General features: G+C 45.3%; 1 protein-coding gene across 1 annotated transcript in view; it reads left to right on the forward strand.

Moving 5' to 3' along the window:
* The window catches only part of csmd2 (CUB and Sushi multiple domains 2), a 331,743-nt gene that overhangs the window by 238,509 nt on the left and 69,857 nt on the right, over positions 1–23,377 (forward strand). Inside the window, exons 34-43 of the mRNA XM_029122791.2 lie at positions 3,221–3,316; positions 4,060–4,263; positions 4,978–5,102; positions 9,672–9,768; positions 10,796–10,900; positions 11,711–11,829; positions 13,619–13,688; positions 14,690–14,806; positions 15,716–15,925; positions 20,838–21,026. Coding sequence (XP_028978624.1) covers positions 3,221–3,316; positions 4,060–4,263; positions 4,978–5,102; positions 9,672–9,768; positions 10,796–10,900; positions 11,711–11,829; positions 13,619–13,688; positions 14,690–14,806; positions 15,716–15,925; positions 20,838–21,026 — 1,332 coding nt within the window. The remainder of the gene's footprint in view (positions 1–3,220; positions 3,317–4,059; positions 4,264–4,977; positions 5,103–9,671; positions 9,769–10,795; positions 10,901–11,710; positions 11,830–13,618; positions 13,689–14,689; positions 14,807–15,715; positions 15,926–20,837; positions 21,027–23,377) is intronic.

Below are 23,377 nucleotides of genomic sequence, written 5' to 3' on the forward strand. Positions count from 1 at the left end.
GACAGGGCCAGTTCACTAACAGAGGGATATAGTGTCTGGTGTAGACAGGGCCAGTTCACTAACAGAGGGATATAGTGTCTGGTGTAGACAGGGCCAGTTCACTAACAGAGGGATATAGTGTCTGGTGTAGACAGGGCCAGTTCACTAACAGAGGGATATAGTGTCTGGTGTAGACAGGGCCAGTTCACTAACAGAGGGATATAGTGTCTGGTGTGGACAGGGTCAGTTCACTAACATAGGGATATAGTGTCTGGTGTAGACAGGGCCAGTTCACTAACAGAGGGATATAGTGTCTGGTGTAGACAGGGCCAGTTCACTAACAGAGGGATATAGTGTCTGGTGTAGACAGGGCCAGTTCACTAACAGAGGGATATAGTGTCTGGTGTGGACAGGGCCAGTTCACTAACAGTGGGATATAGTTTCTGGTGTAGACAGGGCCAGTTCACTAACAGAGGGATATAGTGTCTGGTGTGGACAGGGCCAGTTCACTAACAACGGGATATAGTGTCTGGTGTTTTCTTTACACTCAAGCATTTAGCTTCACACAAGCACTTGGCTCCGCCCAGGACCAATCCAATGCATGTCTGAAACTTGGGTTATGGCAGCTTGTTTTAAGTTAGCAATTCAGTCCACACAGACATGGCTGCAGTCTCTGACAATAATCTACGAAGGAGCCACGATCTGTTGCACATTCACTCAAACCCGCATACTGAGTAGATACTTTGAGCCGACACAGACTCAATGAACGCGTGTGACATTAGCATATGGTGTGTATACTTTTAAAGTGTGTTGTCGTTTGAGCTGACAACCCGTTATTATCCAAGCGGTGGGAGCAGATCAAAGTTGTCAAAATAAGGACCAAGCATTTCCAAATGATAAGACATTATAATGGCAAACTTGATTCTGTGTTAAAACACCTGAAATGTGTTACATCCTGAGCTGATTAATTTCAGTGCTTGGAACTGAGTATGAATACAAAAAAAGAGGTTAATCATAAAATTACATAAAACACATTTAATTTTTCTGAAATCCTATGTTGATACAAGTATTAATATGTATTGTAAATGTTCAGTATGATTATGTTGTCCTTGGAAATATGTGTAAGAAGACACTTCATATTGTTCTCACTAGAGGGTTCTACAGTGGTTCTCAAACCTCTGCTCAGGGAACAAACCTCTGCTCAGCCGGTCTGGGTATTTAAGCTACTTGTTTGCTAATCCTTAGGCACTTGGTTAGGGAATCTGCTGTGGTAGTTCAAGGCTATAGCAAGTGTATGGAATGTCCCAGGTTCTCAGAGGAGAGGTTTTAACACTACTGGTACACACCATATAAGGAATTGACAGACAGAAGAAGAGACCAGTGGCTAGTCATGTTTACGCCCATATTCACATTGGAAGGTTATGAGGTCAAAGGGCAGGTCTGGAAGACAGAATGCAAGCAGGCAGAATCAGGAATAGGGACTAGTACAAGACCACACCCTATTTATTATGTAGTACACTACTTTTGCCCGGAGCCCCATATGAAATATAGGTCCATTTGGAACGATGCAGTTGGTGAGCTCTCTCCACACCTCCAGTCTCTCTGTGCTTTTACCTGTCACCGTGACAATTATTAAACACTGTCACCACGATGGCGCACTGAGGACTTTCTGTAATAAACTACCCAGCATGCCTTGGAGCATGCTGTGCAATCAGTGTCACTGTGGTCATGACAGTGTAGGTCAGACATGTTGGGCCAGAGCATCTCTGTCCGCTGTCAGACGGACAGTCACTGAACACACACACACAACACATCGACACACACACACACACACACCCAGCATGCACACACACACACAGAACACATTGTTACAAACACCCCCAGCATGCACACACACACACACACACAACACATAGACATACTCTCCATACATACACAACACATCAACACATACACACCCAGCATGCGCACACATAATACAGACAACACACAGACACACAAACAACACTGACACACACACACCCAGCATGCGCACACACAACACACACACACACACAACACATAGACACACACACACAACACATAGACACACACACAACACATAGACACACACACATTACACATAGAAACACACAACACACAGACACTCTCACACACACACACACACACACACACAGACAACACATAGACACACACACAACACACACACACTCTCACACACAACACATAGACACACACACACACACACACACACACACAACACATAGACACGCACACAACACATAGACACACACAACACATAGACACGCACACAACACATAGACACACACACAACACATAGACACACACACACACACACACAACACATAGACACACACACGCACACAACACATAGACACACACACAACACACAGTCTGGGGAGACGACCTCTCTCCCTTTCTCTTTCTTTCTCTCCCTTTCTCTTTCTTTCTCTCCCTTTCTCTTTCTTTCTCTCCCTTTCTCTTTCTTTATCTCCCTTTCTCCTTCTTTCTCTCCCTTTCTCTCCCTTTCTCTTTCTTTCTGTACTTGGGTTTCCCTCCCTCATCCTCCACATTGTGTCAGTCAGACACTGAATAATGGGACTCACTGCTGAGAAGCAAAACCAAACAGATCCCAGAGATGAGATGGGGGGGGGGACGACAGAGACAGAGAGAGATGAGATGCGGGGGGGGGGGGGGGAGAGGGAGAGGAGGTGGCTGAGAGAATAGAAAGCTCCAGCAAGGAGATCAACTAAATGAAATCAAGGCACATTTGATTTTAATAGCAAATCTTTGAAATTTAATTTGTCCCAGGTCACTCAGGTGAGGGCTTTAATTCCAATATAATGAGTTGTAGGATCGGCAGATCAGCTGAGTGTGGAAGAGTAGAAAATACCGATGCTGAAATAATATCCAGTTGCAATACCGCACCATCTTTTTCCAATCTCTTTGATCTGGAAGGTGAAGTCAGGAACCACTCCAGCTGTCCTTACAAACCGCTACGACCTGCTCACCTCAGGTCTAATGACACAGTCTCCTGCCCACACTATTATGGACTAGAAGCATCAGTATATTATAATTTAAGGACTCATCCCAACATCTCTTCCTCTTCATCCCTCCCTCTCACCTTCTTCATCCCTCCTTCTCTCCATCTTCATCCCTCCCTCTCCATCTCTCCCGCTCTCCCCCTGCATCCCTTCCTTCCCTATGGTCTCTTTCCCAGGCGAGTCTCTACCATTGGCAACATCCAATCAGATCCTGATCCGATTCACCTCCAAAGGCCAATCAAGCTCCAAAGGATTCCACCTGGTGTATCAAGGTGAGTGACTTTCAAATCAAATGGCTTTATTGGCATGTAATGTGTTACTTCATGTAATGTGTTACTGCATGTAATGTGTTACTACATGTAATGTGTTACTACATACAGTGCCAAAGCAAATGTCAATATATATTAAAATTATAGGCAAAACAAACAAAAAATAATAAATGAAAACAGAACAGTGAAAGTGACTTTCTCCCTCTTTCTCTGTCTCACACGCACACACACACACACACACACTTTGACAAAACTTGTAGACACAGACCTTCCTTTGTGTGGAACCAATAATCCTTCCCAAAGGAAGAGTGAGTGTGTTTTATGTCAGTGATGGAAAGGCTTTGCAGTTCAACAGTGAAGTGGGAGACGTTTGTTGTTCTCTGGTGAACCCCACCACCCCACCCCCACACACATAAATTGTTATTTTATTCAAATACTTTTGATACCCAAAATATGCTGTTCTTTTTAAACAGTTTATTTGCTCTGTATTAAAATACCCTCAGATTTCAGCTGACAGACTGAACTTTACCCAATTGTCATTTTGCATGCAAAACACAGACCCTGAAAAAATACAAATAAAGAAAGTCAATGTCCAAAACTTCTTCAATGATTATACACTAACGCTAGTTTGGCAGTCGCGCTAACACTGGAACAACCTACCTCAGAGTGCACGCCGACATCGCGGACAACGGACACGGGAGGAATCCCAAACTTAAAATAACAGTTTGTGATTCCTCCCTCCACAGCTGTACCCAGGACCAGTGCCACTCAGTGCACGTCGGTCCCTGAGCCCAGGAACGGGAGGAGAATGGGGAGCAGCTTTGCCGTGGCTGCCGTCATCCGCTTCGAGTGCACCCCCGGATACGTCCTGGAAGGCTCGCCGGCCATTGAGTGTCTGACGGTCCCCAACGCGCTGGCCAACTGGAACAGCTCCATTCCCAGCTGTATCGGTAGGAAGACACGCCCATCCTCACGCCCATAACTCAGTCCCTGAATTTCCTAAAACCTAAGAACCAAAGAACGTGTTGTCATGGGGACTGTTTGAAGCTCCCTGTTTGTTTTACAAACTTTTGGGGGGATTTTTGGTCGTCATCTGGTTAGTTGAACACGAACACGTTCTAACCCGTCTTTCATGATGTATTGGTTCTCCGCCTAACTAGACCATCCTAGACAGATGTTAGCTGCCAGCCAGCCCGTCTCTCCTAGCTGCCTGTCCTAATTCTTTGTCCCCAGCAAACATTCGAAACCTGAACGCGCAGAAACCAGGTGGAAGCACTGCTGTGGATTACATACACACGTGTACACACACACACACACACACTGCTCGACTCCTTGAAAGGTGCTGGTGCAACAGATGTTGACCTGTGCGCTCCAGTGAAGACAGCAGATGTTCTGACGTTGAGGCTGTGGACGCTAGAAGGGAACCGGCTGTAGGATGATTGGGAACAGTCATCCACAATCTTTTTGCCATTTCCGGTTTTTGTGATATTTCTCTTAATTCGCACTTTAGCATCTCTTGTGGTTCTTCCAATTGGTATTATCCATTTGCCTGTGGTCCTGTTGGTTATAATTGTCCCTCTGTCTGTGGTCCAGTTGGTTATCATACTCCCTTTGTCTCTGGCCCTGTTGGTAATCATTGTCCCTTTGTCTCTGGTTCTGTCTAGTTCCTTGTGGGGGGAACCTGACCCAGCGAACCGGCACCATACTGTCCCCTGGGTTTCCAGAACCGTATCTCAACAGTCTCAACTGTGTCTGGAAGATCACTGTCCCAGAAGGATCCGGAATACAGGTACATAAAAGTAAACACACACACATTTACGAACACACACACTCAGACGTTCTCACACAAGTACAAATACATTTACCAACACACGCACATAGATCCAAAACACACACACACCAACAAACCCATGTCACCCATAATGTTTCAGTGAAATATTACAGTCTTCTAGAGTCCTCCTGAATCAATGAAAAGGACATGCTGTTCATAAGCATTCGAAAGAATGTGGATATTATGTGAATACTTCCTGATCCTGTTTGTCGCAGAAACGGCCTCACCATTTCTTAGCACCAGATTCTTAATTCAAAGTTTAGCAGAGATTTTACAACCTTAAAATGTTCCTGAAGTAAAGAACTGACTGTGACTCATTGAATGTCAGCTAACCCCCCATCGTCTCCCCATCGTCCCCCCCCATCACCCATGAATTTTGGAAAGGAAATAAGTCTAATTAACTGGCCCGTTATAAAGTGTCTGTGGCCACTGTCTGTTACCTTCCCATCCATCGGCCCAGTCTCTGCCGCAAAGACACCTGAGCCTTTAGTGGAGGGAGGAAGGGACACATCCGTACCTTGGGGACCTTTAGGGTCTAGTCCAATTGGCTCCTTATTCCTCATAGTCCACTACTTCCTACTGCCGCTGGTCTAATATGGTGCACTTCATGGGGGCCTTGGCTCCATTGGGGACGCGGCTGTAGTGTCTGGTCATCTAAATCCCTTCTGATCCTCAGACTAGTGAGGGGTTCATGAGATGTCGTTATTGGTTTCTGTCCCTATGTCTCCACCACCGTCTGTCTGTAATCTGGTGGAATTAGGTGAATTAGCTAGGTGATTTCATATCTTGTAGTTTCTGCTCAGTCTTGGCCCGGTGCCTCCTATCTGACAATAAGCCAGCGGCTTAGTGCAAGAACAGATGGTCATTGGAGGAATAGAGCTAGTGTTTTTCTGGGGGAAGAGGAGAGGCATTTTAACAGCTAATTATATTTCTTATGTACACTTTATTAATATTCTTGTGTTATTTAGGACCCCCCCAGGTATGCCTGAACTCACTGGCAGATGTGTAATGTTTCCTCAGCCCATGAGGGGGATTAAATCCATTCCATAAGGGAATATCCACTAGGACCCGAGTTAGGTCTCTTTAGACATGCCTGACCAGAACTGTAGAGCGTCTTGTAAACATTTGCAGCCTGAGGACTCCTACAGAACACACTCCAAGGTCCCAGCTGTAGGTCCCTATGGAGACGTCCCCCTCCTCCCTCTCTCCCCCTCCTCCCTCTCTCCCCCTCCAGTTGCCCCTCAGTCTGTAACCTGAACATGTGCAGACACTTTGTGAACACACAGAAAACCACTGACATGCACACAGATTCCCACAGTGACAGAAGAACATCAGAACACATCCCACCACTGCCTGGCGTCTGAAGCTAATCTGTGTCGTGCCAGGTCCAGGGTCCTGACGCTACTAGAAGCGGTGCTAGTGAGAGAACTTCCTGTCTAAATATAAAATCCCAATGATGCCTCAGGACAGTGACGGGACTTTGACTTGGGAATGGTGGTTAACATTTGTACTATGTTAAACTGAGTGCTATTTTAGTTTTTATTAAAGATCTACCTGGTTTTAGATAAATACACCTTGTTCTAGATAAATGCACCTGGTTCTAGATCAGTGTGTGTCCATTATACTATCATTGACACATCATTTTTCCCAGGTTCCAGTATGCTCAGCGTTCCCCCTCTCCTTCTCCTGCAATTAAAAATGAATAACTGGTGAAGTACTTTAAATGCTGTGTGTGAAAGATGACATATGTGCGTCACTCGAAATTTGTGTCAACTAAATTACTAGAATCTCTCTGTCCCTCTGGATAAGCGCTAAATTACCAGAATCTCTCTGTCCCTCTGGAAAAGAGCTAAATGACCAGAATCTCTCTGTCCCCCTGGATAAGAGCAAAATTACTAGAATTCTCTCACACACACTCTTTCCCTCCTCTAACATGGTGTGAATTCATATGAAACATTCTATCACATTCAGTTTGTGTCTTGCCCTTCCTGCATTAAACAAGCCCAACACTCTTTCCACTGTCCCCCTAATACACTGTCCCCCCACCCCCAACACACTGTCACCCCACCCCCAACACACTGTCACCCCAACCCCAACACACTGTCACCCCAACCCCAACACACTGTCCCCACTACCCCCAACACACTGTCCCCCCAACCCCAAGACACTGTCCCCCCACCCCCAACACACTGTCCCCACTACCCCAACACACTGTCACCCCAACCCCAACACACTGTCCCCCCAACCCCAAGACACTGTCACCCCAACCCCAACACACTGTCCCCACTACCCCCAACACACTGTCCCCCCAACTCACTGTCCCCCCACCCCCAACACACTGTCCCCCCACCCCCAACACACTGTCCCTCCTACCCCCAACACACTGTCCCCCCAACTCACTGTCCCCCCACCCCCAACACACTGTCACCCCAACCCCAACACACTGTCCCCCCACCCCCAACACACTGTCCCCCCACCCCCAACACACTGTCCCCCCACCCCAACACACTGTCCCCCATACCCCAACACACTGCCCCCCACCCCAACACACTGTCCCCCATACCCCAACACACTGTCCCCCATACCCCAACACACTGTCCCCCATACCCCAACACACTGTCCCCCCACCCCCAACACACTGTCCCCCATACCCCAACACACTGCCCCCCCACCCCCAACACACTGTCCCCCATACCCCAACACACTGCCCCCCCTACCCCCAACACACTGCCCCCCATTCCGACACATTGATTGTAGTTACCATCCAGGATTGGATAAAAGGCTCTGGATGCAATGGTAGCACATTCATCCGCTGCTAATGGAAGGTCAATCTTTCCAAGGAGGTGGGGGGGTCATGCTGGTGGAGGGTTTAGAGAGACAGAGAGAGAGGAAAGATTGAGAGGGCGGGGAGAGAGAGGCAGCAAGAGAGATGGGAGAAGACCGGTGTTTGTGAGTTCCAATAAAAGGGGTGGGGAGATGAGTCATAAAGGAACCAGGCAAGAGCCAAGGGATCAAATGATGACAGGGATTACTATCAACATGGGGATAATGAGTAGGAAATAAGCATGGATTACTATCAACATGGGGATAATGAGTAGGAAATAAGCATGGATTACTATCAACATGGGGATAATGAGTAGGAAATAAGCATGGATTACTATCAACATGGGGATAATGAGTAGGAAATAAGCATGGATTACTATCAACATAGTGATAATGAGTAGGAAATAAGCATAGATTACTATCAACATAGTGATAATGAGTAGGAAATATGCAGGGATTACTATCAACATAGTCATAATGAGTAGGAAATATACAGGGATTACTATCAACATGGTGATAATGTGTAGCATAATATACAGGGATTACTATCAACATGGTGGTAATGAGTAGGAAATATACAGGGATTACTATCAACATGGTGATAATGTGTAGCATAATATACAGGGATTACTATCAACATGGTGGTAATGAGTAGGAAATATACAGGGATTACTATCAACATGGTGATAATGTGTAGGATAATATCCATGGATTACTATAAATATGGTGATAATGAGTAGGATAATGTACAAGGATGACTATCAACATGGTGATAAGGAATAGGATAATGTACAGGGATTACTAAAACGATTGCAGCATGGGTTCACATACCTCTGCTCTTCCAAAATATAATCTCTCCTCTTTTCACCACTGTCTCTATCGATAAAGCATTATAGCATCGAATAATGTATAGTGAAAATAAAATAGACATGGACAGAAAAAGATGGAGTGAGTCATGACCGAGAGGGAGAGGGATGGAGTGAGACCAGACTGAATGAGAGAGAGAGGGAGAGAGAGAGAGGGAGAGAGAGAGAGAGAGAGACTATAAACTATATACTGTAGACTTTGTTATGTGAACCAGTTGACCTGTTCACTCTGGGGTATGTTGGAGTGGAAGAGGGCCTGGTTCCATGAAACTTCCAAACATCCTCCTGTGAAAACAGGGAAGGTCTTTGAATGAAGCTGTGGGAGGTCTTTGTGTCTTTCTGGGGTTCTTGCCTTAATTCACTCAACAGTTTAGTGCTGTCTACTTTTCACAGTAGTGGAGGATCTGGTCATTTTGCAGTCTTTTTGTATCACTGTATCTGAATGAAAGACAGGACACTTGTGATAGACACTAAAGGCGTGTCTGTGATTCTGAGAAACGTTGTTTCTGTAAACGGTGTTATTAAGAGATTAGACAGGTGTTGAAATAATAAAATATCGTAGAAAGCCCCAGCAGGTTTTGTTGTTGAAGTTGTATGGTGTGCCACACTTTTTGTAGTTAGATAATAGTAAAATAATTCTCAAAGTCAAACTTCTAAGGCTCCTCCATGAAGTGATTCTGCAACTTTGCCAAGAAGAGATGTAAAATTAAGAATTCATAAGGGAGTCCTCTCCTCACCTAACCTCTCCTCGCAACATGAGGGTTAGACAAAGACACAAATTATTCTCCCTTTCTATCTCTCCTCCTCACTCTTTCTTTCGCTCTCTCTTTCTCCTCAGATCCAAGTGATTAGTTTTGTGACGGAGCAGAACTGGGATTCTCTGGAGGTGTTTGATGGAGGAGACAACACTGACACCATGCTGGGAAGCTTCTCAGGTAACGAGTGTGGTCTTGGTGTGTATTCGTTAGGATGCAGTGTGGGTCAACTTGCTATTGTCTTGTTAAATGTCTATAGACCCATGCAGAACCTATAATATACCCGTAACTTCCCCGGCGTAACACCACCAGCACTGTTGGTCATGTTACACTGAGATCAATAGTTGATCTGAGAAGCAGCATGTTAGTGTGATTTAATGCTGTCTGGTCCTCTGCTCCCTGAGCTGCAACTCTCAGAGCATGTGCCCCTTGTAGAACCGGAGGGAAACTCAATATGTCTTTCAGCCTGGAAGATGTCCTAAGGAATAATGCGTTTTTGAAAAGGTTACCTTTATTTGTTTTGGAGATCGAGTGATGAATTTGTTTATCTTTTCCCGGGTCATTCCCGTCAAACAACATCACAATAGAGACATTTTTCCTCCCTTCGGAACTGGACCAGGGTCTGAATGTTGCAAGTTGCCCTGAAGAAGGACGGAGGAATATGAAATAAATCTGTCACTACGGTACAATGACTCAGAGGGAAACACGTGATCGGGGCTTAGGTCTCATACCTGTCAACACAATGAAGCACCTGCATTTCCCACAAGTCCCCAGGTGGAACCCCTGTCTCTGCCACTTGAAACAAGGGTCACCATGAATACAGCTCCCATCTGTCTTCAGCAGACCTCCCACTCTTCACGGGGCTGTACATCATTCTGCTATAATCAGAAGAGAAGAACAGGTCGACAAAGAGTTGACCTGAAGCGGCAGGAGTCAAATAAACGCCTGAAGCTAGATCCTCCACATACCGGTCACAATGAGAAGGGGATGACACCTTCAAGAAGGTTCTCTTCGGTTCAACCAATCCGCAGGGGGGGGGGGGGGGGGCAGTCTCTCTGTTTGAACTAAAAGTGGAAGCCACAGGCTTTCCAATGAAAAACATTTGTTAGAGAACCCCTGCAGAGAGGTAAGATTTGGGGACATATCTTTTTAAGGGAGGGGGATAGAATGTTTTATCTGATGTTCTCTATTGGTCTGTTCTCATTAGGAACCACGGTTCCTGCTCTCCTGAACAGCACGTCCAATCAGCTGTACCTACACTTTTACTCGGACATCAGCGTGTCTGCGGCCGGCTTCAGACTGGAGTACAAGAGTATGTATACATGCACACGCACACGCACACACACATACACCCATGCACTACTAAACACGCACCCACACAAACACACACACAAAAACAGACAAACACACACATAAACACACACACACAAAAACAGACAAACACACACACAAACACACGCACAAAAACAGACAAACACACACATAAACACACACACACACACAAACACACACAAGCATGGCAAAACTGCTGTATAAAGAGGATTTATTCTTATTTTGGATTTTCTTGAGTATTTGAAGCCTCTGGGTTTGTAGTGTTCTCCAGTGATGGTTTACCTCCCAACAGATCAATGCCAAATATTAAACATCTGGTACCAGCTCCCCTACATCATTTTACTTACTCTTTCTTTCTCTCTCCCTCCCTCCCTCTCTCACTTCCATCCCTTCTTTTACATCTCTCTTCATCCCCCCCTCTCTTCCCTCTCTATATTCCCTCTCTCTGTTCCCTCCCTTCCTCCCTCCCTCTGTCTCTTCCATCCCTCCCTCCCTCTCTCTTTTCCATCCCTCCCTCCTTCCCTCTCTCTTTTCCCTCCATCCCTCCCTCCAACCCTCCCTCCCTCTCTCTCTTTTCCCTCCCTCCCTCCCTCTTTTCCACCCCCCCTCCCTCCCTCTCTCTTTTCCCTCCCTCCCTCCCTCCCTCCCTCTCTCTTTTCCCTCCCTCCCTCCCCCCCTCTCTCTTTTCCATCCCTCCATCCCTCCCTCCCTCTCTCTCTTTTCCATCCCTCCCTCCCTCTCTCTCTCTTTTCCCTCACTCCCTCCCTCCCTCACTCTTCCCTTGATCCAGCGGTGTCCCTGTCCAGTTGTCCAGAGCCAGTGGTCCCTATGAATGGGATCAAGGTGGGGGACAGACTTCAGATGAACAACGTTGTTTCCTTCCTGTGTGAACCAGGCTACACGTTGCAGGTACCACTGGACCACTGATGTGGTGTCACTGACCATGATGATGATGATGATGATGTGGGTAGTGATGGCTGTCTTAATATTCGTACTGTTGAACAACATCCAACCCCCCAGACAGAGATGTTGAACAAACCTCAGGTTACATTTCATGACCGATTACATTATGTATCTTTTCAAGGCCTCTATAACCCAGATGTGTTTCCCTATGGTCATTATACTGAGCTGTCTGATTGGGTGGGCTGACATGATGTCCAGGACCATCACAGTCTTATCATTATACTGAGCTGCCTGATTGGGTGGGCTGACATGATGTCCGGGACCATCACAGTCTTATCATTATACTGAGCTGTCTGATTGGGTGGGCTGACATGATGTCCGGGACCATCACAGTCTTATCATTATACTGAGCTGTCTGATTGGGTGGGCTGACATGATGTCCGGGACCATCACAGTCTTATCATTATACTGAGCTGTCTGATTGGGTGGGCTGACATGATGTCCGGGACCATCACAGTCTTATCATTATACTGAGCTGTCTGATTGGGTGGGCTGACATGATGTCCGGGACCATCACAGTCTTATCATTATACTGAGCTGTCTGATTGGGTGGGCTGATATGATGTCCGGGACCATCACAGTCTTATCATTATACTGAGCTGTCTGATTGGGTGGGCTGACATGATGTCCGGGACCATCACAGTCTTATCATTATACTGAGCTGCCTGATTGGGTGGGCTGACATGATGTCCGGGACCATCACAGTCTTATCATTATACTGAGCTGTCTGATTGGGTGGGCTGACATGATGTCCGGGACCATCACAGTCTTATCATTATACTGAGCTGTCTGATTGGGTGGGCTGACATGATGTCCGGGACCATCACAGTCTTATCATTATACTGAGCTGTCTGATTGGGTGGGCTGACATGATGTCCGGGACCATCACAGTCTTATCATTATACTGAGCTGTCTGATTGGGTGGGCTGACATGATGTCCGGGACCATCACAGTCTTATCATTATACTGAGCTGTCTGATTGGGTGGGCTGACATGATGTCCAGGACCATCACAGTCTTATCATTATACTGAGCTGTCTGATTGGGTGGGCTGACATGATGTCCAGGACCATCACAGTCTTATCATTATACTGAGCTGTCTGATTGGGTGGGCTGACATGATGTCCGGGACCATCACAGTCTTATCATTATACTGAGCTGTCTGATTGGGTGGGCTGACATGATGTCCGGGACCATCACAGTCTTATCATTATACTGAGCTGTCTGATTGGGTGGGCTGACATGATGTCCGGGACCATCACAGTCTTATCATTATACTGAGCTGTCTGATTGGGTGGGCTGACATGATGTCCGGGACCATCACAGTCTTATCATTATACTGAGCTGTCTGATTGGGTGGGCTGACATGATGTCCGGGACCATCACAGTCTTATTACATCACATGCTGTCATCACCACGGTACCACCGAGCCAGATCAGACCATGACCCAAAGCACACAGATCATCATACAGTATCCCAGCTCCCACCATTGTTCTGCCAGGACTCTGCTGACAGGGAGGGGAGAGATGGTTCAAAGCTCATCCACAATGGAAATGGGCTAATTCATTGATTACCTTTTGTGTGTGTGTGTCTGTGTGTGTCTGTGTGTGCTTGTGTGTGTGGGTATGTTTGTGTGTGGGTGTAATGTGTGTGTGTGTGTGTCTGTGTGTGTGTGTGTCTGTGTGTGCTTGTGTGTGTGGGTATGTTTGTGTGTGTGTGTGTGTGTTCTTTTGCAGGGAAACTCTCACATCTCCTGCATGCCTGGAACTGTCAGACGATGGAACTTCCCTCCTCCTCTCTGCATTGGTAAAAACGTACAATAATTCTCCTTTTCACTCTCTTCCTTTTATTCACCCTCCCTCCTTCCCTCACCCATATCTTCCTCCCGGCCTCCCCTCTGTACCCTCTCTCTTTTTTCTCTGTTTAATTTCTCTCAGTCTGTGACTCTCCTCCCATGGCGTGATCTTACGATGACACCTGATAAATCCACACACACACATGGACACCCACTGACACACCTAACCAAGGGCACTGTAGAGAGTGTGTGTTCATTAATGTGTGTGAATTAGCCTCAGGTGTCCCGTGTCGTGTGTGTGTGTGTGTGTGTGCATGTTTCACACTTTTGACCATGCTTCACATGCATTCACTCTAAGCCTGGGAGTCCGAGGGAGAGGCAGAGGAAGCCTTGATGGACTCATCACTTGATGGAATGGCCCGGTATTTCCTAATGAGCTATATCGTCGGCTACGATTGGTGGACAGAGGACTGGTGGAGGTCATAGGTTGTATAAGCATTAGCAGTTAAAATGTAAATACCTCCCTACTGTTGAGTCTCCTAACTGATCACAGCCCTGAACTTGCGCTTCAATAAAATAGACTTTGAGTGATTGACTTTTTATTGAAGTGCAGGAACGTTGGTTTAAGCTCAAAGAACTCTGAGGAAGAGAGGAGTTGAATGAGAGGGAGGGCGTCTGATATGAAGATAACACATTCCAGTCTACAGAGGTGCTTGAGAGACCTTGATGTTTTGGAGAGATAAAGATATTTAGTTAATGAACACCTGCTCCCTCCTGATGTGTCATTTCATGAGAAAATTATTATTAATATTATTGTTGTCTCTCCTTTAAGAAAAGGCAGTACTGACATGCCTAGTCAATTCCTCCACACACAAAACAATCATTTGTTTTCATACAAAAACAACTTTTCTGTAAAATAGTTGTTCCACATTAGCTCCTCCTTTTCAGTGTAACGATTCACCCGAAACGCATGGAAACAATGACCTGTGTTCTCCCGTCTCCCTTGGTCCAGCACAATGTGGAGGAGTCCGTGAGGAGATGGAGGGCATGATTCTGAGCCCTGGTTTCCCCGGTAACTACCCTAGCAACAGCGATTGTACCTGGAGGATCTACCTGCCAGTGGGATACGGTGAGAGGGCCTTGTGATTGTTGTGACAGTGGCAGTGGGATGGGTAGATGTACTGGCAGTGGGATGGGTAGATGTAGTGTCAGTGGTATGAGTAGATGTAGTGTCAGTGGTATGAGTAGATGTAGTGTCAGTGGGATGAGTAGATGTAGTGTCAGTGGGATGAGTAGATGTAGTGTCAGTGGGATGAGTAGATGTAGTGTCAGTGGTATGAGTAGATGTAGTGTCAGTGGGATGAGTAGATGTAGTGTCAGTGGTATGAGTAGATGTAGTGTCAGTGGTATGAGTAGATGTATTGTCAGTGGGATGAGTAGATGTAGTGTCAGTGGTATGAGTAGATGTAGTGTCAGTGGTATGAGTAGATGTAGTGTCAGTGGTATGAGTAGATGTAGTGTCAGTGGTATGAGTAGATGTATTGTCAGTGGTATGAGTAGATGTAGTGTCAGTGGGATGAGTAGATGTAGTGTCAGTGGTATGAGTAGATGTAGTGTCAGTGGTATGAGTAGATGTAGTGTCAGTGGTATGGGTAGATGTAGTGTCAGTGGTATGAGTAGATGTAGTGGCTGACGTAATCTGACAGAGTTGCTGGGTCACTGGGCATAGTTCATAATATAAGGAATGTGGGTGTTGTGTTTTGGAGTGTTTCAATATAATAGTGGCATTGGTCTTAGATGTATTACTGCCAGATTGGATGACAGACTAAACAGACTAGCTTAGACAGTCTAGCCCAAAAAGACTAGCCTAATCAGACTATCCAAACTGACTTGCCCAAAGAGACTTGCCCAAAGAGACTTGCCCAAAGAGACTTGCCCAAAGAGACTACCCTTAACAGACTACCCTTAACAGACTACCCTTAACAGACTAGCCCAAACAGACATTACATTCCTGTCGCCGTATTTTTCTCCACCCTAGGAGCCCACATCCAGTTCCTGAACTTCTCAACCGAGGCCAACCATGACTTCCTGGAGATAAGGAACGGCCCCCTCGACACCAGCAGTGTGATTGGTCGATTCAGTGGACAGGATGTCCCGCCCTCTCTCCTCACCACCTCCCATGAGACAACAGTGTATTTTCATAGTGATCACTCCCAGAACCGACCAGGCTTCAGATTTGAGTATCAAGGTATGTGACAGAAGAGGTTTCTCTTTTATTTGCACTCTTCTTATTTTTGTGCAAACATATAGTTTTCATTATTCATTAATACCAAAGGTAAGCAAACAAAAAAATCTGCCTAACATTTCCCTATAACATTCAGACTAACTGCTCCATATAACATACAGACTAACTCATCCATATAACATTCAGTCTAACTCATCCATATAACATACAGTCTAACTCATCCATATAACATTCAGTCTAACTCATCCATATAACATTCAGTCTAACTCATCCATATAACATTCAGTCTAACTCCTCCGAAAAACATACAGACTAACTCATCCACATAACATTCAGTCTAACTCATCCAAATAACATTCAGTCTAACTCCTCCATATAACATTCAGTCTAACTCATCCAAATAACATTCAGTCTAACTCCTCCATATAACATACAGACTAACTAATCTGTACAACATACAGACTATCTCATCCATACAACATTAAGATTAACTGATCCATATAAAATTCAGACTAACTCATCTGTATAACATTCAGATGAACCCCTTCCTTTAACATTCAGATTTAACTCCTCATAACATTCAGATTAACAACTTCACAAATCACCAGTCCCTCTACTCCTTCTTATATCACCAGTCCCTCTACTCCTTCATATATCACCAGTCCCTCTACTCCTTCATATATCACCAGTCCCTCTACTCCTTCATATATCACCAGTCCCTCTACTCCTTCATATATCACCAGTCCCTCTACTCCTTCATATATCACCAGTCCCTCTACTCCTTCATATATCACCAGTCCCTCTACTCCTTCATATATCACCAGTCCCTCTACTCCTTCATATATCACCAGTCCCTCTACTCCTTCATATATCACCAGTCCCTCTACTCCTTCATATATCACCAGTCCCTCTACTCCTTCATATATCACTAGTCCATTACAGTAGCTCCATTCATTGTCTGCCTCTGAAAGCCTCTTCTAGTCCACAACGCTCTCTCAGCTCATTTCAGTCTGTTCTAGTCCACGATGCTCTCTCAGCTCATTTCAGTCTCTTCTAGTCCGCAACGCTCTCTCAGCTCATTTCAGTCTCTTCTAGTCCGCAACGCTCTCTCAGCTCATTTCAGTCTCTTCTAGTCCGCAACGCTCTCTTAGCTCATTTCAGTCTCTTCTAGTCCGCAACGCTCTCTCAGCTCATTTCAGTCTCTTCTAGTCTGCAACGCTCTCTCAGCTAATTTCAGTCTCTTCTAGTCCGCAACGCTCTCTCAGCTCATTTCAGTCTCTTCTAGTCCGCAACGCTCTCTCAGCTCATTTCAGTCTCTTCTAGTCCGCAACGCTCTCTCAGCTCATTTCAGTCTCTTCTAGTCCGCAACGCTCTCTCAGCTAATTTCAGTCTCTTCTAGTCCGCAACGCTCTCTCAGCTCATTTCAGTCTGTTCTAGTCCGCAACGCTCTCTCAGCTCATTGCAGTCTCTTCTAGTCTGCAACGCTCTCTCAGCTTATTTCAGTCTCTTCTAGTCCGCAACGCTCTCTCAGCTCATTTCAGTCTGTTCTAGTCCGCAACGCTCTCTCAGCTCATTGCAGTCTCTTCTAGTCCGCAACGCTATCTCAGCTCATTTCAGTCTGTTCTAGTCCGCAACGCTCTCTCAGCTCATTTCAATCTCTTCTAGTCCACAACGCTCTCTCAGCTCATTTCAGTCTCTTCTAGTCCGCAACGCTCTCTCAGCTCATTTCAGTCTGTTCTAGTCCGCAATGCTCTCTCAGCTGTTTTCAGTCTCTTCTAGTCCACAATGCTCTCTCAGCTCATTTCAGTCTCTTCTAGTCTGCAACGCTCTCTCAGCTAATTTCAGTCTCTTCTAGTCCACAATGCTCTCTCAGCTCATTTCAGTCTCTTCTAGTCCACAACGCTCTCTCAGCTAATTTCAGTCTCTTCTAGTCCGCAACGCTCTCTCAGCTCATTTCAGTCTCTTCTAGTCCGCAACGCTCTCTCAGCTCATTTCAGTCTCTTCTAGTCCGCAACGCTCTCTCAGCTCATTTAAGTCTCTTCTAGTCCGCAACGCTCTCTCAGCTCATTTCAGTCTCTTGTGTAAAATAAGTCACCTTTTCTCTCCCCACATCGTTCTGTAAAAAGGCCCTCAGACAACCGATTCACACGTGCTTTAGCTGACACTTTTTCATTGGAGGCGTGGGGCAACAGAAGCCTGGAGCCGGAGCACATTCGCAAGCTTTCTAAAGGAATGTAATTATGAGCACTGATGAGCGCTTAAACACCTGTGTTCAGGCTGGATCTGGGGAATTGCAGAAGGGCCAGTGGAGGCCAACCAGTTGGTCGTAAGCACACGGGTATCAATGTAAAAGAATCCTGCTGCTTTTTCCTGTTGGGATAATTGAAAAAAGATAAAAAAAAAGCTTTTGCTTGTTCAGCTCACCTTGGGCAGCGTTATGTTTGCATGAAAACGGGTTGACTATTAATTTCTGATGTGACTGATATTGTTATGTTTTAATCTGCAGTTTAGAGGCAGCTCACGTTTTTTTCCCAGAAAGATTTTCTGGTGGATTTTCTAAATAATATGACAGTTAGGAACTTAGATCTGGCTATACATCCCACTCCCCAATAGCTTTTTGTGGAAATGTATGAAAGATTAACTTGGACTGAACTATAAAATGTATAATATAACGTTTATTTATCTATCTGTGAGCCATGCAGTAGTCTTTCTTGAATATCTATTGCTGAAACTCCCCCACCATTTTATCAGGGAATACATGTTTACCGCTGGCCGTCAATGCAAAATGATAAATCCTCATTCGTTGGAGTTTGGCTACATTTGTCTTTGGATGAAATGGTTTTATTAAACTGGCATCACTTCTGAGCTGATGTAAAACCCATAAGGCTTTCATATTTACTGATCTTACATTGTCAGCTATATCAGAGTCTATCAAAACTTGCTGTCCATACATTTCTATAAAACTACAGGAAAACAGTTCCCAGCTCTGTAATGAAGGCAGGTTGGATTGAGACCACTGTCCCTCCCTCTCTCCATCCCACAATACCAATGAAAAGGGAAAACAGAAACTCCACACTTTTCTGAGAAGCTGCAGCACAGAACATGGGGAAGTTTATTGTGATTCATAGAATGAGAGGCAAATTGAAAAGTACTATCTTGCATTTCCATAATGATGTGTACATTAGCATATAAACCAAGCATTATTTTTGGAAATGCCCCCTTTTTTTAGTGCTTGCATGACTTATCTTTCACAGAGAATGTTCTGATCCAGAGAAATCATTTTCTTTAGTCATCTTTATATCCCAGGCCTTCAAGGTTCATTGGCTGCTCATCTTTCTCCCAATCTTTCTCTCCCTCTCATTTCCGTTCCGTTTCGTATCCTGTGAAAAAACAAATAGGGAATAATTTAGATGACTGCATCAAACTAACTCCACTAGCAGCTCCAGTGGATTTGGCCGCAGGCTCTTCTCTTTGTTTATGCATGTTTTTTCTTTCCGTGGTACATGGACATAGTCAGACATGACAGAATCTGCATGGACATGGTCATACATGACAGAATCTACATGGACATAGTCAGACATGACAGAAACTGCATGTGACAGATTATGTCAAAAATAGGTCTCCACTGCTCATCTCCACTGCCCATCTCCACTGCCAGTCTACTGTCACATTTCACTGCTCATCTCCACTGCCGTCTCCACTGCCCATCTCCATTGCCCATCTCCACTGCCAGTCTACTGTCACATTTCACTGCTCATCTGCACTGCCCATCTCCATTGCCCATCTCCACTGCCAGTCTACTGTCACATTTCACTGCTCATCTCCACTGCCCATCTCCATTGCCAGTCTACTGTCACATTTCACTGCTCATCTCCACTGCCCGTCTCCACTGCCAGTCTACTGTCACCTTTCACTGCTCATCTCCACTGGCCGTCTTCACATTTTCCCCAGTTAATCAGGAAGTCACTGATCTACTGACAGATGTAGCCAGACACGTTCAACTGGGACAGTTTGTCTTGTATGGGTTATCCTACAGTGGTGGTGAATGCAGCGCTATCTGTCCACCAACAGGTTCTTACACTGACCCACTGGCTCCGCCTGCAAACCTCACTGGGTCTATGGAGGCGTTGGTGATAGTTTTGAAATGGGCCCGAGAAACAGAAATCCAACATGTCAGCATGTTATCAGAAGACATCAGAATTGCAATGTAACATGGGTAATTTCCCTAGCTACAGTGTCCACTGCTATGTTTCAACCCAGATTACTGGACGACTGTTGCAGGCAACACAATCCAGCAACTGCCAACACATTCCATGGATCTCTAGGAGTGCCTGAGTAGTGATATGATCATGTACAGTCGCTCAGTTAGTCAACATTAAAAAGACAGGCAATACCAGGCAGACATTACGGTTCTACCTCATTGTTCCACAATAAAGCCTGGTTCTAGAAAAAAAAGATGAAAAAAAAGTGAATCTGTTTCTTTGTTGTGGACGTCACTTTTTGCGGCTTCCTGTGAGATCTCTGACTCAATAAACCCCCGGAAAACACACACATGAATGTTAGCATTAGCAGCTCTAGGAAAACTGCTAATTAACATTTGAATCAAAGGCATTTTGAAGGCATGTTCCTGGGTACATAATGTATGACACATCAGAAATACGTTCTGTTAAAAATAATGATTTTCGCTCACCGTATTTTCAAAAACGATCTGCTACCACAAACAACTTTTTGAGAGGGGCTGATGCTGTGCTTTCTTAAGTACAGAATGTGGAAATGCAGCAAACAGAAGTCTGCAGGAATTGATTTTAAGGCAGCTATTTTTCTCCTGTTTCACTGCTTTGTTACAGCCTCTCCTTCTGTCCGTTCCTCCCCACATCCTTCCGTCCCTCCCTGCCCCATCTTTTCTCCAAACCAGCCTATGAGCTCGCAGAATGTCCAGACCCGGAGCCATTCCGGTATGGTGTGGTTGTGGGGGCGGGCTACAACGTGGGCCAATCCATTTCCTTTGAGTGCATCCCTGGTTACCAGTTGATGGGCCATTCCATCCTGACCTGTGAACACGGAACCACACGCAATTGGGACCGTCCATTCCCTCGCTGCGAAGGTAACACTTTACATACCCTCAATCTGATTCGCTGCTATAACCTATGCTAACATTCGATTCGTCAGTGAACCTTGTTGACAGGATACTTCCAGTAAATAAATAAATAAAAAAACTGACCTGAGGAAAATGTAGAACACGGACATAGCTGTCTTACTAGAAGTATTCATATCACATTTCCTGTTATTTAGCTGAAGTATGGTGTCATGATTCCAGGAGGCCTCCAATGTGCGTAGGTTTGGATTATCTCTCATGAATAATGCAAATTATCCTCCATTACCGCCCTCCATTAGTAGACTCAAGAGTCCTTCACCAGAATCAATACTAACGCCAGTGACTTAGGGAATGTGCTGAATGAGTGGGGAGGAGTGGGAGATGGACGGAGATGAGATGGAGAGAGAGGAGGGGAGGGAGAGATGGGAGGGAGAGATGGGAGAGAGAGGGAGATGGGAGGGACATGGAGATGGGAGAGAGAGGAGGGGAAAGGGAGGTGGAAATGAGAGAGTGGGAGAGAGAGAGAGAGAGAGAGAGCGGAGGGACATGGAGATGGGAGAGAGGAGGTTGGAATAGGGAGAGAGAAGAGGGGAGGGAGAGATGGGAGGAAAGAGGGAGATGGGAGAGATGGGAGGAGAGGTAAAGGGAGGAGTGTGTATGTAACTGGATGGTGAAAGAACCAGATGAAAACATTTCACCAGAGAGTGTCATCTGAGTCTGTGTGTGCATTTATGTGTGTGTGTGTGTGTGTATGCATTTATGTGTGTGTGTGTATGCATTTATGTGTGTGTGTGTATGCATGTATGTGTGTGTGTGTGTGTGTGTGTATGCATTTATGTGTGTGCGTGTGTGTGTGCGTGTGTGTGCATTTATGTGTCTGTGTGTGTGTGTGTGTATGCATTTGTGTGTGTGTGCACGTGCTCATTTGTATGTGTGTGAGTGTGTGTAAATGTATGTGTGTGAGTGTGTGCAATGCCTCTTTATGTTTTACACCAACCAGCCAATCTCCAGCTCATCTCTATAACACAATTAATTTCACTATAGTCCACAATAAACCTATACAACATAAAACACAAATAACACATACAAGGTGTATAATGCATATAACACACATAATACATAAAATACACAAAATATATATAACACATAATACATAAAGTACAAAAAATACATATAAGGCATACACAGCCATAACATTATGACCACTGACAGGTGAAGTGAATAACACTGATACACCCATCAGCCATAACATTATGACCACTGACAGGTGAAGTGAATAACACTGATACACCCATCAGCCATAACATTATGACCACTGACAGGTGAAGTGAATAACACTGATACACCCATCAGCCATAACATTATGACCACTGACAGGTAAAGTGAATAACACTGATACACCCATCAGCCATAACATTATGACCACATACAGGTGAAGTGAATAACACTGATACACCCATCAGCCATAACATTATGACCACTGACAGGTGAAGTGAATAACACTGATAATTTCATTATCATGGCTCCTGTCAGTAGGTGGGATATATTAGGCCGCAAGTGAATATTCTGTCCTCAGAGTTGATGTATTAGAAGCAGGAAAACTGTGCTAGTGTAACGATCTGAGCAACTTTGACAACGGCCACATTTTATTGTCTAGACGACTGGGTCAGAGCATCTCCATAACTGCAGCTCTTTTGGGGTGTTCCTATCAAAAGTGGCCCAAGGAAGGAAAAGCAGTGAACCGGCGACAGGGTCATGGGAGCCCATGGTCCATTGATGCACGTGGGGAGTGAAGGCTGGCTGTGTGGTCCAATCCAACAGACGAGCTACTGTAGCTCAAATTGCTGAAAAGTTCATGCTGGTACTGATAGAAAGGTGTCAGAAACCACAGTTGCCTAATTTTAGGCAAACAGTGTTCCAGTTTCTGTTTTAGGCAAACAGGTCATCTGGGATGGTGTACTTTGGAACAAGCCTTATTAGCGAATATACATTTGGATGATTTGTCAGTTCCTGCACTTATTTTATCCTAAGTCCAGCGCTGCTTGTAACACATATTACATATGTAATACATATAACACATATAAAACATAACACATATAACACATGTAATACATATAAAAAATTTATAATACATGTAATACATATAACACATGAGATCCGCCCTGAGTACCTCAAGTCTCTGGATGTTGTGGGGCTGTCTTGGTTGACACGCCTGTGCAACATCGCGTGGCAGTCGGGGACAGTGCCTCTGGGATGGCAGACCGGGGTGGTGGTCCCTCTTTTTAAGAAGGGGGACCGGAGGGTGTGTTCCAACTATAGGGGGATCACACTTCTCAGCCTCCCCGGGAAAGTCTATGCCA

Source organism: Esox lucius, chromosome 10, assembly GCF_011004845.1.
Source record: "Esox lucius isolate fEsoLuc1 chromosome 10, fEsoLuc1.pri, whole genome shotgun sequence".
Classification (NCBI taxonomy): domain Eukaryota; kingdom Metazoa; phylum Chordata; class Actinopteri; order Esociformes; family Esocidae; genus Esox; species Esox lucius.